This window comes from Talpa europaea (assembly GCF_964194135.1).
Source record: "Talpa europaea genome assembly, chromosome: 7".
NCBI classification, from domain to species: domain Eukaryota; kingdom Metazoa; phylum Chordata; class Mammalia; order Eulipotyphla; family Talpidae; genus Talpa; species Talpa europaea.
In genome coordinates this window covers 62792127-62807003 of record NC_140074.1, presented here as the reverse complement: position 1 = coordinate 62807003, position 14877 = coordinate 62792127, and the positions used below count along the sequence as shown (strand labels likewise).

General features: G+C 43.3%; 1 protein-coding gene across 1 annotated transcript in view; it reads left to right on the top strand.

Moving 5' to 3' along the window:
- Positions 1-14877, top strand: part of SUSD1 (sushi domain containing 1) — a gene marked incomplete at both ends in the record, with an annotated part of 88399 nt that overhangs the window by 61479 nt on the left and 12043 nt on the right. Inside the window, 2 exon segments of the mRNA XM_084237804.1 lie at positions 3175-3304; positions 4175-4361. Coding sequence (XP_084093930.1) covers positions 3175-3304; positions 4175-4361 — 317 coding nt within the window.

Genomic DNA, 14877 nt, shown 5'->3' with positions numbered 1-14877 from the left:
TGTTTATTCCTTTGCTAGTAACAGGCTGTTTAATTACTCTAGCATTCTCATTAGGGGTGTTATTGTCCTTAGCAGGGCAGTGTTACTCACAAAGGGGCAAAAATTGGTTTTTCAGGAGGTGAAAACTATTTTTCTTTTTATGTATGAAGCATAGATAAACATAATAGTACATAAAATATTGTAGCATATCTATGGTAACAACTTTATAGAGGGTGAGAAATTAGGGTAAAATGTTTTAAAAGGCTCCTTGTAGGACTGTAATAAAAAAGGTCGGAGAAATGCTGTTCTAGCTTTATTGTAGTTACTGATAACTAGTTCTGTCTTCTTTCAATATTTTCCTTTCAAATTTCTTTTTCTTGCTATTCTTGTAATTTTCCCAAAGGAATTTGGCAGTAATTGCTTTCTGTGCATTGAGTGTACTGAACTGATTCCTCTAACTATAAATTTGACCTTGGAGATCCTCTGACTGACCCCTCTTCCTCCATTCTTGGTGACTTATTCATATCTCAGGTCTCTGCTCACATATCACTTTTATGGCTTGCCCTGACCATCCTTTCTATCCTCATAAGATGTCTTACAGCAGCACAAGATTATATATTTTGTTTCATTGTTTGCTTGTTTATTTACTGCTTTTCTCACTAGGATGAATTTTCTTAGGCGCAGGGACTTTATTTTCCCACCATTTTATCCTTTCTCCTAAAGCTTGTTTGGCACATGTTAAGAAATTTCTAAAGATTCCTTGAATGAAAATGTGAACTTATGAATTTCCAGGAAGGTCTATTGGAATTGTCATTTGAAGTGTGTTCCATGTATAGATTAATTAGTAGAGAATTGACACCCTCTCACTTTTGTGTTTTTCTATTTAAGAATGTGGCTTTCTCTCTTTATAGTCTTCTATTTTATCCTTCAGAAAAAAAAAGCTTCACTTGAATCTTGAACATTTCTAGTTAGATTTGCTTCAGCATATTTGAAGTATGGTGGTGGTTTCTTCTCTTGTGAATAGGAATGTTTTAATTTTTCTACTGTATTTTGTGATTTATTTTAATTTTCTATTGGTGGAATGACAAATTACTGCAAACTTAGTGGTTTAAATGTGAATTTACTATCAGAAGTATAAATCTGTTTCAGTAGGTTTGGGGGCCCTCAGGGTGAATCCACTTTCTGGTCCTTTCCAGTTCCTAGAGCCTGCCTGCATTTTTTGGCTCATTGTCCCCTCCTCTGTCTTTCAAGTTCATCCATTTAACTTCTGCTTTCATCCTTATATTTTCTCTAACCCTGATCTTCATGTCTCCCTTGTATAAGGCCTTTGTTATCACACTGGGGACATCTGGATAATTCAGAATAATCTCCCTATCTTAATCACATTGCAAAGACCTTCTACCATGTAAGGTACCATAGTCAGAGTCTCCAGGTACTAGGATGTACACATTTTAGGGGGGACTCCAGTCTGTCATACTCTTGTAGCTGTTGAGAAGATGTTAGTTTTTGTTCATGTATTTGGCTGCACACTGTGAAACTCTATTTGTATTTTTTTATTGTATTAAAATAATTTCATATCTTTTTCTTAGTTGATTCACTCAGATTTACTGGCATTTGCTTCATTTGTGCCCTCTCTGATATTTATGCTTCCCCTGTGTGCTGCCCCCACCCCCCCACCTTTTTTTCTTGCCTCTTTCTGCATGGCTTGGAATCTCCTAAGGCTAACTAATAGCTATGAGACCATGCATCCTTGTATTTTTCTTAATTTTACTAGAAATTTTTTCATTGTTTTACTGCTCAGAATGATGGCTTCTGATAAGCACTTTTGAATTAAGACATTTTTGTCAAATTAAGTCCTAGTTTACCTAAGATTTTAAAGTCAGGAAATGTATATTAAATGTCCTAACTATTATGATCATAAAAGTAACCATATAGTTTTTCTCTCTTAACCTACTCATGGTTTTTCCAATAATGATCATCTCTGCGTTCCTGGAATAAAAGTCCCTTAGCTGGATTGTTTGAACGCCCTGCTGATTTCTACTTGCTAATATTTTATTTGGGATTTCTGTGAGTTTGACTTCATGTGTTTAATGATTGGTTTTGCCATTCTTGTCCAGTTTGTGCATTGTGGCTTACCTAATCATAGTGGATGAATTGGAAAACTTTCTATCCTTCTGTATGGTAGAATATGGAATACAAATAGAATTACTTGGTTTTTGGAAGTTTCATAAATGTGGGGTTCTTTAGACCCCCAATACTAATCTCTGTAATCACCTTATGTATCCCATAGTGAGGCTGTGTTACCCTGAATCACCTTTGCTTAAGTTCTTACCTGCTCTGTTTTGCAACATTTGAAGTATAGCTTGTGACCTGTGGAACAGGTTTCTCTGTGTAGAGCTGCTCGGTTCATAGAGAGGGGTCATGTCTACCAGTCTGGTTTCATTCAAAGGAACCTGTCAGGCCAGGGCTCACACAATGAAGGCTTGGCTTCCGTGAGACCTTCTTTCTTCAGTTGCTTTGGGAGTTGTCTTTATCATCAGAGTGTTCCTCTGAAACTTCTTGGCAAGTTTGTTTTATTTCCGGTTTAGGTAAAAGGGCCAGGGTTGCAGTTAGTGACTCTGATAGAGTTTTGAATACCTAGTATTGAACATGTAGTCCTTATTTTAATGAGACTGGAGGAGAAGCCCCGATACTAAACCACCAGATCTGAACTGTCTTCTGGATTGATTACCATGAAGTTGAACAGAGGCCATAGATGCTTCTTTGATCATAATAGATGAGGAAGCCCAAACCCAGCGGGACCCCTTCCTGCTTCTCATTGTGAAAAACTGAACTGTTTGCGATAGCCCTTTTCAGTTCCTCATGGAGCAATTACCAACCCTCCGCTCTCAGCTCAGCCTTTCACACTGTGCTTATTTGTATAAACGAGGTTGTCCGAGGCCAGGATAGTGAGTTGCAGCTTTAACTGAGTAAACCAAAGACATTTGCAGTAAATAGATTTAAATATTTTCATAGAGGAATACTTTGATTGGATATTGGATATTAGCTTTTCATTAGGACTGAGTTTACATCCGTATAAAAGTGGAGTTTCTTGGACAGCTACTGGTAATTTCTAAATGAAAATACTGCTGAAATCATCCTGTATAATTGTATATCTTTGGAAAACGGTACAATTCAAAGGCATTATTTTTGTAGAGGCCGGAAATTCATTTCTCATTCTTTTTTTCCTGCAGTAAAACAGACCATTGGTAACATTTCAATATTTAATGAAACCTGCTTGAAATGGAGAAGTATGAAGACCGCTGATACACAGGAGATGTATTTAGTAAGTCGCTAAAACTTATTCTAGTTATAGGTGTCTCATGTAGGAGGTTTAACAAATATCAGCAAACCTAAAAATCTACTTAGAAGCTGCCATTGTCAATGGGAGATTTGTAGTGACAATTGCAGTAGGAAAATGGGCACTTTTGCTGCAGATTTGAAGACAGAGTGCTTGGGGGTTGATGGGAAAGCTCCGGGAGTTTCCCTGGACCTGTCCTGGTGCAGAGTTGATGTTCGGGGGTGCCTGTGCATGTTTGTCTCTGACCGGGCACTGAATATATTGTCTGCAGAGTCAAGGGGACCTTTGAAACTAGATATGCTTGTTGAGTGAGAAAGGGAAAGATCACAAGGTGAACTGCTACTGGTTAAGTAAGAAAAAAGGTGTGTGCATTGGCCTGGCAGCTGGGTGTTACAGGAAAGCATAGGGTGTGTCAGGAGTGGGTAGGCAGAGGAGAACAACCCTTCCTAGGTTTTACCAGCCCAGTTCCTTAGAGTATTCTAATTCACATCCTGCTTTGGAAGAGGCTTCAATTTGCAGTTTTCTTTGTAGGAGAATTCTTTGGCCCTGGTCTTGCAGTTTTGCCAATAGACTTCGGTGTTGGGCATGTGCTGGTGTATGTGAGCACAAAAATGAGAAAGTGGCCAGCAAGAGGGCTTTGGCCTTTCATACATTTTTATTTAGGAATATATTTATTATCCTGACATTGTAACAATAATATTTATGGCATTACCACTCTAGTATTTGCTCACTTTTGCATTTCACTTTTTAAAGAAACTTTATAGTTGAGAGCAAGAGAGCTTGTTAGAAAAGACAAGTCAAGTATTCAGACATTCAGAGCCTTTCAAGCTAGCAATTTACCTTTCCATGTTTCAGTTCCACATTCAGGGCCAGAGATGTTATCAGAAGGAATTTGCCCAGGATATGATCTTTAATGTCACTATCAGCAGCCAGACTCCTGAGGTATGCTTGGACCTGCGTCCAGGCACCAACTACAGTGTCAGCATCCAGGCTCTGTCTTCTGAATTCCCTGTGGTCATCTCCCTGACAACCCCAATAACAGGTAAATCGTGAATAGCAGCGTATGGATGAATGAAGTCACTGTAGAGCAGTAGATATACTTGGATCAAGAGGAACACAGCTGCTTTCTATCATTATGTAATGAACTTTAAGAGAAAGAGGAAGGGTGTGGAATGGGAGACTGGTAACTACTAAGATTCTGCAGCTGTGACCGTCATGTTTTATTCTTAAAAAGATACCCGCAACAAAGAGTAACATTGATTGAATTGGGTGGTATCTTCATGAGTGTTGAAATTTGGGTATTTGAAATATTTAAACATTTCATACTTAGAATTTTTTCCTATTACTGTTTCTTTCAGTAACGTATTTAATTGTGATTCTGTCGCAAGAATCACAAGTTTACGAGTTGGTTACTCTCAGGGGAAGATGATTGTCAATCCCACTCCACTCCCCTAGCAAACTAATTTTCCACTTACTTTCTCATCTTCAAATCCGTGATACCCTTTTCTCCCTCTCTGAGCTAGTACTCAGCATATTCGCTTCTTGCTTCTTATTTCACCAAGAAATAAGCAAGCAGGTGAGGGCATGTCACTCCCAAATCTCCCATTGCTACCTGCGCTTCCAACCCCAACTACCAACAGGTGCACTGGACTCCAGCCCTTCTTGCCTAATCATCACATTTCCCCAACACAGAAAGGGTCACCACACTGTATAAGCATGTTGCAATATCTCCTTTTAAAATAAAAACAAAGTAAAATAAAAACACTTCCTTTGATCCTACATCCCCACCAGCTACTTTGTCTTCTGCCAGTGCCCCTTTATGGTAAACTCCTAGAAAGAAGGGCCTGTTGTGTGGGCTTTCCACATTCTTCCCTCCTGTTCTCTCTTTAACTGGCTCCAACTGGAGACCTGCTTAACTATAAGTATCTCCATCTTGCCAAAGCTACTGGCCAATTTTGTTCTTTCCTGATTTCCTTTACAGCATAGGACACTGTCCTTCTTGAAACAGGTCTCCTACGTTCACAGTTGGCTATAAATAACACCCCCCCATGTCTTACTCTTCACTGTAACTTTACTGTAACTCTGACTCACGAGTCAGAGTAATCTTTTTAAAATGCACACAAGAGCATGTCATCCCAGATCAGAACTCTCCAAAGAATTTGCATTCATGTTAGAATGGAATAGAATCTGAGCTCTTCACTGTGGTATATTAGTCTACCTCACTGACTCCATCTCCCCCACTCTCTCCCTTTCTCACTAAGCATTAGCTGCCTCCCTGGCCTTTTTGCTGTTCTTCAAATGGGTCATACTTACTGCTTATTCTTCCCGGGACACTTCTCCACATGGCTTCTTTATCTTAGAATCATCCAGACCCTGCTCCTTATCCACTTATCCACTTATTCTCACCTTAGAGAATCTTTGCCCATCCTTCCAAAAATAAACCCCCCTCCACCCCACCACTCTATCCACACACCCTACTTGAATTTCTTCATAGAGCTTGCTTTTTGAAATTCTATTTTAAAAATGTACATGTTCATTTTGTTGCTACCTTACTAAAATAGGAGCTCCTCAAAGACAGAGATTTTCATCTGTGGGTTCTATACTGAATCCCCAATAAGGATGGACTATGCTAGCACATGGCACAATGAGGAAATATTTTTGTAAAGACTGGTTACACAGGTGTAGTGCCAAGCCCACATGGGGCAGGTTCTCTGTCAATTGGGGCAGATGGATAAAGGAGAGTCCAGGAGCCATCAGTGGCTTTTTCAGGCTTTAATGCTCTTTCTAAGTCAATTGTTATAGGGCAGGCCTGTAGGCTGGCAAGCCTCCTAGCCCCCGGAGACTCTTTTATCTCTTTCAGCTCTCTCTGGTGTTCTTTTGTGCTCTCTTGTAGCTGTTCCGCCTTAGCTGTCTTCTGTCTCTGAGTGACTGCCCTTATAACCTCAGCTTCTAGGCTCAGGTGTGCACACATATGGGTGTCCACGCCATACTCCAGGTGTCCACAACCAGGCATGTGTGCCCCATGCCTTCGCTCCCAAGAGCCTCTGTATTCAAGGATGCAGGTGATGAACCTGACCAATTCACTTACCCTACAACAGGGCAACCCCCAAATGACTGGTGGATGCTATTGGTAATGAGGAGATGCCTGGTTAGTTAGAATTCACTGAATTTGGAGCTGCAAAAGAGAGTAATGTTCAAGTTGAGCATTCCTGTCTGTGTTGACTTATCCAAATGTACAGTTATTCGGTCTCCTGATCTTCAGTTCTTGTTGTGTTTGAGTGGCTTGTATTGCAGATTCAAATTAGAATTTCTTGTTTTTTTGAGCTGGGGCAGTGAGCCCCCTCTTGAGACACTTCTGTGTTTTGTGGCTTAAGTATAGCCCTACTAGCTTAAGTACACTGTGTCTGGGCTTACCACCACCAGGGGGCACTGTTGAGCTGTTTAAATTCTTTTGAGACCACGATTTTTCAACTCTTCCCTACTTTAAGGAATTTACAATTTAAAACAATGTAAATTCAAGTTGCTGAGATCTTATGAAAAGATAAAGCTCCCCCACCCTCCTTTTAATAGAAGGAGGGGAAAGAATCTTATATGTTGATGTGAAGAGGTACCCTAGCTGACTAATGCAAGTCTTTGTTTCAAAATCATGAACTTTTAAAAGATTTACCAGAAATGCAAAGCCAGGAATTTGGCCTTGGAAATACAGCTGATTTCCCAGAAGGAAAGCGAGTGGAATATCCCTTCTGAGTACCTTAAGTTAAGCTTAAACTTACGGATGGGAACAGGATGAAGACAAGCACTTTAAATATGTTGCTGACCTCAGAGGAGAGTTAAAGTTTCAGGCTGAAGGACAGAGACAAATGTCACAGTGAGAAAAGGGTGAGGGGAGGGAGAGATGGAGATGGGGGTGGGAGAGACGGAGATGCGGCACTTTTCTGACTGTGGCTGCTGTGCTTCCCCGGTGTAACGGCAGGACAGGGCACTGAGCAGGTTTTCTGATCCAGCAGACCGGGTAAAGGAGGAGTCAGAGTCCTCAGTGGCTTTTGCAGGTCTTTTATTTAGATTTACCAGGTACACGGCAGGCTGGGGGGATGGGAGGCTGGCAGTCCTCCTAGCCCCCAGCAAATCCTCACTCTATCTGGGCTCTCTGGCTTTCTCTCGGTTTCCGTTCATTCTTGTTTGCTTCTGGTGTCCCCGTGATGCCGCCCTTATAAACTCAGTCTCTCAACCCACTTCAGGTGCCCGCCATCAGGCATGCATTCAGGACCGCAGGGTTTCCTCATCTATCCTAATGGCGGGAGGGCAGAAAAGCCTGACACTTTTTACCTTACCCTACAGTCTGGCAGCCATGGATCTGCATTCTTCCAACAGCCATGGATCTGCATTCTTCCAACAGCCTGGCTCTTTATCCTCCCTCCAGGACAGGGTGAAAAACCCTTGATGCCAACCCAAGAGCCACAGGCGCTGTCATCGGTTATGCTGTTTTCTAGCCAAGTCAAAGGGCGTGTAGGCAATTTTCATTTTCATTGGTAGAGAAAACGGGAGGGGAGAGCCCTGAGACGATGCTGATGGGTCACAGGTGCCGTGGGGGGTCGGGGGAGGGGAGAAATCAAATATTGTACACTTGAGGGGAGAAATCAAATATTGTACAAAATGAATGATATTGTACAATGAATGATATTGTACAATGAATGATATTGTACAAAAATGAATGATATGAGAAAATAAAAAATAAATGAATAAGAAAAGGAAAAAGAAAACCTGCGAAGGAAAAGTGTGTGGAGTGGGGGCAGAGAGAGAGAGAGAGAGAGAGAGAGAGAGAGAGAGAGAGCGAGCGCGCAAAGGCATGCATCGGTGTAGAGATGAAACACTTGATGTTCATTTGAAGTTGAATGTTTCTAATAGTGCCTAGAGTGCTGGAGTGAAAAGACCTGAAAAAAGTGGTTCTGTTACAGGGGAACCCCAACATGAAATGGGTTGCCTGTGGTTGGCTGTGGGTCCTCACCATCACGCTTAAAAGGGACTTATAATAAGACTCAGCTGCAGGCACACACAAAAAGGTTAACAAAGGGTTTATTTACGAAAGAAGGGGAAATGAAGAAATGAATAACTCAGGGAGAAAAAGAGGAAGATAATTCGTGAACATGTCCTACCAGTTCTGCCCAACTAGAATCCCACCGGCAGCTGAAAGCTGGCGAAAAGCCAAGAGTCAGGCCAACTTGGCTGCGAAACTCCACCCTCAGGTCCCAGCAACCCTCCCTTCAGTGATGATGGGATTTATAGTTCCTGGTGTCTTGATGGCTTTGGTCTGGAGTGGGGGTGGCGCCCGCAAAACCCGTATGGAGTTTGCCCAGGACATCCTTTCCACCTGACAGTTCCTCCCATGAAATCTTTACCTTCAGCAGCAAGGCTGGCAATCTATGTGGGAAATGTCTCATCTTTACCTGCATTCATAAGATGTTGAGGAGGGGCCTCCCCGGTGGCGCAGTGGTTGAGCACTGGGTTGCGAATCTGCCCGCACTGCGGCGCCGGTTCGATCCCCGGCTGCTCTCTGGCCACCGGAGGAGGGTCCCACATGGCACGCAGACCTCTCCTGCAGCCCGCTGTTCCCCTCAGCGGTGTGCTTTGGTCCTTCTGTCTGCTCTGCTCCCCGTTCTGGCTCTGGTGAATTCTCACACCCTCCCGCGCTTCTACTGTACCCAGTGCTTGTATAAATAAATAAAAAATAAATAAAATTAATAATAATAATAAAAAAACCTAACATGAAAACTATTTAAAAAAAAAAAAAAAAAAAAAAAAAGATGTTGAGGAGAACACAGGTGTGTCCCAAGCCCTACAACTGTCCCTTTAACAGGGAGGTCCAGTCACCATACTTCTGACTCCCCTGCTGTCCAGGGGCCACAGCCCTGCCTCTCAAACCTCCCATCTTCCTCCTGGGGGTCCTCAGGAAGGACCACCGAGCACCTAGTCTCTTGATATCTTCTGCCATGAGTTTCTTTTCCCTGGTTGGTCACCCACAAACCTTCCAAGGACACCTCACTTTTGTGTCCTCAGTGAGAACTTCATTACTTCAGGCTGGTTCCAGAGCACCACCCCTATCCTTGTGGGTCCCTCTGGCACCAGGGGCAGACACTGCAGCAGAGGTCAGGAGAGAAACTGGTTTTCTGCACAGTTGTTTCTCTCTGTCCAGACTCTCAAAGCCTTTTGTGGACCAGGTGGTCTGGAGACCTCATGTTAGGCTGCGACAACAGTAGGGCAGACATATCCTCCCGTTCCTCCATGGCCGCCTGCTCCTCTCAGCCCTAGAAATTTTCCCAGCTGCTTTCTTGCTTCCAGTCAAATCCCGGTCCTCATGTGGGGATGGGTATCTTTCTCCCTACTCCTCTCCCTAACACGTCACATCTTAGGCCCCGGGCCGCACCGAGGCAAACTGATACAGCTTATGAAAAACAGGCTGGATGCAGTCTTTGTGTTAACTTTATTTTTTTACAAACTGTGAATGGGAAAGTTTCTTTAAACCAGAAGCTTAAAATTCAGGGTTTCTGTGGGTGGTAGGAGTGGGGGTGGGGCATGCTGCAACTTAACAGTTTAATTCGGCACATCATTATTGATTGGTTAAGTGCTAAGTGCTGATGGGGATGTAAAGATGAAAAGGAACTCCTTCCTTCTCCCTGGAAGGCCGGGTCTCCTAACTCCTGATAGGGGAGATGAAGGTTGCCATTGTTTTTTCTATTGCCACCAACTTTGATGTCTAATGCCTGGTGTATGTTCCTATTTATTTATGTATGTTATTTTCTTGCATTTACTTGAAGTTGATAGTGTAAAGTTAGAACCTTAGTTTGGGGCCGATAAAATTTTATTTTTGTTTTGAATTAACATTTTGGTGGGTTTTTGAGAGAGGAATTTCAACACTTTTGCAGTGCACTATCCCTATTGCTTACTGATTTTAATGGCTTACCCACATTAACAATACTAATCTTTTGTCATCCATATTACAGCTTCCCTCACCAGGTTATTTACTCTTGAACTTTCTCTTCCACATGCTTTTTGACATTTAGGCATTTAAGATTTTCATTTAATAAATTCCATTGATTCCTTTTTTAGTGTCTGCCACTGGCATGCCAAGAAAAGCCTTTACCAAATCAATTCATATTATCTAATATTTTCTAATGCTTCTTTGTAATTTAAATTTAGACACATTTGGAATTTGTTTCAGTGCATGCCATAAGGCTACATGTACATGGTAATTTTTTTCTCCCATCCACTCTTGAAAGCTGTTCGTATCACACACTATATTCTCATTTATTTGTTTGGATCTCTCTCTCTCTTTTTTTTTTAAAGATTTATTTATTTATTCATACAAGAAGTGGGGTACAGGCCAAAGGTACAGGGGGTGGGGGTGAGAGGATTCACCAAAGACAGAGTGGGGAACAGAACAGGCAGACTGACTGAAATGCACTGCCGAGGGGAGCAGTGGATGAGATAGGAGAGGTCTACTGTGCCATGTGGGTAGCTCCCTGGCCGGGGATCGAACTCGTGCTGCAGAGGCTTGCACTGTCTTGCACTATCTCTTTCTTAACGGCCTAGTTTCTGCCATTTCTTTGCATATTCTGTACTTACACCTTACTGTTTCAACTTTTGCAATTTTATAATATATTTAATATTTTGCAGAACACATTTTCCTACATTACTTCCCCCTCTATCCTTCAAAACTTTCTCTTATGGTAGCCCCCAGATATTTTTGTTGTTTGCTTCTAGTAGAAGATGGATGTTGCTGGCATCAGGGGATGATAATGAAGGTCACCCTTGTGGGTCTTTTCTAGTTCACATACACCTAGCAAAGGAACTGCATTCTCCAGCACATTTCTTGCCTTGGGTCTGATTTGGTTTACATCAATCACAGCGCTAAAGGAAAGGAGAGATCTGCCAAGGACAGCGCTCTGGGAAAGATGACTGGAAGTTGAGGTTACTGGGAAATGTGGCTGAGAACCTGTCTAAAGAAGTTCAGGCTTTTATTTTAGAGAAAGTCTTCTATTTAAAATGCAAGATGGGAAAGACTGAACCAGCAGAGCATAACTCAGACTCTAAGCTACAATTTGATTGACTCAACCAGATGATAGTGGCACATTTAGATCTTCAAGAATGATGCCAGACTGGAAAACAAGCAGGGAATGGCCTTTTCCAGGCTCAGTGGGTGCTTTGTTCTGGTGTTACTGAGGGTGATGAGAAATGGGGTGGTTTTAAAAGATCAACCAAGAGATTAGAAGAACTAGAATTATGAATCTTAGAGAAACGCAAACAGAGGAATAATTGAAAAGAAACTTAAGGCGGGTACTCACACAGAAAAGTGTAAGCAGTTTATCTCCCTTTGGGCTGAAAACAGGAAATCTGTGATAAAAGCCACTTACTTAACTGTGACAACAAAATATCACAAGTGAAAGGGCACTTCACTGACACCATAGAGCATTGAGGAGAAATTCTCAAACTGGAAGGGGCACCTTTCCCTGAGGGACCTGAGAGAGGCTTTTTGAACTGCAGCCTCTCCTAGTAGCTGCTGCAGGAACCTAGCTGTATTTTCTCCACAGACCTTGATGCCTGACTCAGTTGCCAAAACCAAGACTCATTTTCTTTCCCCTTCCTCACCTTTTTTTTTCTTAAAGATTTATTTATTTATGCATACAAGAACTGGGGTACAAGCTAGAGGTGTGGGTAAGAGGATTCACCAGAGACAGAGTGGGGAACAGAACGGGCAGACTGACTGAAGTACACTGCTGAGGGGAGCAGCAGGTTAGTCAGGAGAGGTCTGCTGTGCCATGTGGGTAGCTCCCTGGCTGGGTATTGAACTCATGCTGCAGTGGCTGCAGATAGCTTCATAGGTTTCATCTTAACCCCTTGCGCCACCAAGGAGGTCCTCCTTCCTCACCTTCTATCACAGACTAGCTCACTTCTCTCCTGCATGACTCTTCCTCTGTCCCCTCTGTCTCCATTCTCATATCTCAGGTGCTCCTTACCTAGATTTTGGACAACCTGTGTGTCTACTCTTTGCCAACCATGTAAATTATATTTCTAAACTAAATGTCTGCGTGGAATCTTTAAATAACTTCTCATTATGTTCAGAACCTCAGATCTGACTACTCCCAGCGACTCTCACTTCATTGCTTACCTCTACCCAGGACTCAGCCTACCTGTGGTCCTATCTCTGCTCTCGCTTACCTCCTGCCCCCACGTTTATCTATTTCTGCACTTGATGGGCTCCACCCCCTGCACATAGTCAGGGGACTTTCTCTGCACTCCCACAGCACGCTGTGTAGAACTTTATAATCACATTAAATGCTGCCTGTTTACAAAACTGTCTCTACCAGCAGACTCTAAGCTCTTGGTAAGTAGAAACTGTGTCTTCTGTAGCTCTTTCTCAGTCCCCCATGGTGCTGGGCACACAAATCTGGCTAATCAGTGTGTTGAATGGGGATACATGAATAACATGCTTGATAGGGCTTTAAAAACTACCCGGGCAAGCCCAAGTTTTTACTATCATTTGCATTGAGGATTTCTATCCCAGTGCTATTTTCTAATTGGGTCAGTAGAGTCTCGAGTATCTACTTTGGCTTCCTGACCCTTCATTTCATTGTGGCAGGGGCCAGTCCTAGTGTGGGGAGAATGCTTATGTATTTTTTCTCTTTCGCTCTTTTTCTCTCACTCCCGCCTTCCTTCCCCTTCCTGAGCTGATGCTGTAATAGACCTGGAAGGACAGAAGGTTTGTTCCACAGTCTGGTTAAAGCATGACTCCTTGATGTCTTCCTCGTATCCAGCACCCCAGGATGAGGGGGGTCTACTTCAATGATCTTGTCCTTGGCCTTCGCACTACGCTTCTTACACAGATGCACAGAGCTCCTTTCCTCCTGCGTCCTGCTGGCCCAGTACTAGAGTTCCTGCACCCCTGCTGTGCTGGGCACCTGCCGAAAATCAACACTGGGGTGCCAGTGTGTTCTGTATCAGGCTCTTTTGGCTGTTACAGCCTCCAAATTCAGATCTGCTCGAGCAAGTGGATTTGTTTGCTCACAGAGCTGGGAAGTCCAGGAGTGGATGCCACGTGGAGCACAGCTAGATTCAGCCACCCATGAGGCAACCAGAGCTGTCTTTATCCCAGCTCTGCACCTTTGAGCTCTTATAGACTGGCCTGCAAGGATGAACTTTGCCCTCTGTGCTTTCCTGGTATTCACATTTATACCCCAGGAGGTGTAAGGCCCTCAGGTCTACCAAAGTTAAATGGTGACTCTCACTGATCAACCCTGTGGTTGGGGAGTGGTGGGCCTTGACTCGGCTTCAGGTGGAGGGACACTGGAGCACTGTGAAGACACTCTCCCAGAAGTATGGATGTGAGCATATAAAACCAACATGCAACATATGTGATATGTAAAGAGGCCATGTACATGTGTTTGAAGATGGGCCTGATTCTCCCATCTTCTGAGAACTTTGCAATGATGGGGTTACTTTTGGCTTCGCTTTTGGCTTGCTCTTCATTCAGTGGAAGCCCTCTCCACCCCCGTTAGAGACACTGTCTCTCTTCTGGTTTATGTTGCCAACCCTCATACTGTGGAGAACACCCTTGCTGTGTTGTAGACCCCAGCTTCTTAATAACGTTCGCTGTGCACTGGTTGGAGAGGGGCTAGATCTGTCACCAGGGTCTCCCTGCCTGGGGCTGTTCCCAAGTTTTCTTTTCTAGTCTCTTCTTCCTTTTGAACACCTGTTCCTTAAGGGATCCTTGGTCTCTGTCACCCTCAGGCTCCTCAACCTCTGTCCTTATCATCTGAGGCTGGGATGGCAGGAGCCCCATCATTCCTTCAGGGGTTGTAGTTCTGGGTTTCCACTTCGAGGACACAGTTTGGTCTTTGGCAATGTAAACACAGGCATGGTGATGGCATGGCGATGTGGCAGAACCGCCTTCGGAGTGAATTTAACTGGGTGCCACCCAGAGCTCTGCTGTCATCATCGATGATGTGACTCAGCCTGACTGGGCAATCGATAAAGCAGAGAGAGCATTGCATGCAGCTGCCATGGGGATTGGAGGAAACACCAATACTCTGAGCACAATACTCAGCACACAGTAGATGTAGCTCAGGTGCTGTTATGGAAACCACTCCCGGGCACTCAGTGTGTTCCTGACACTGTCCAAGCTCCCTTCTTGTGTTGACTCGTCCATCCCTCAACTGGCCTAAACGGTGGGATTATTTTTATTCCCGTATTATAGATGAGACAGCTGGAGCCATGAGTGATAGGACCGGCACACTAACACAGAGCCCCTGGTCCTCCTCACTACATTAGAGTGGTGATTCCTACTGCTTCATTATAGTCCAGCTTCTCAAACATGAGCTGCATAGAACATTTTCTCCACAGTCATGATGCAAACAAAGTCTTTTCTTGAAATTGATGTGTTCATAGAATCTTTATGAATTCAGGTTTTTAGAAGAGATTTTATTAGTTCACTTGAAGGTGATTAAAAACCTGCTGGATCAATGTGGTGAAGCCAAACCCTCAGGGGGCCCCAGGTGAGCAGGACA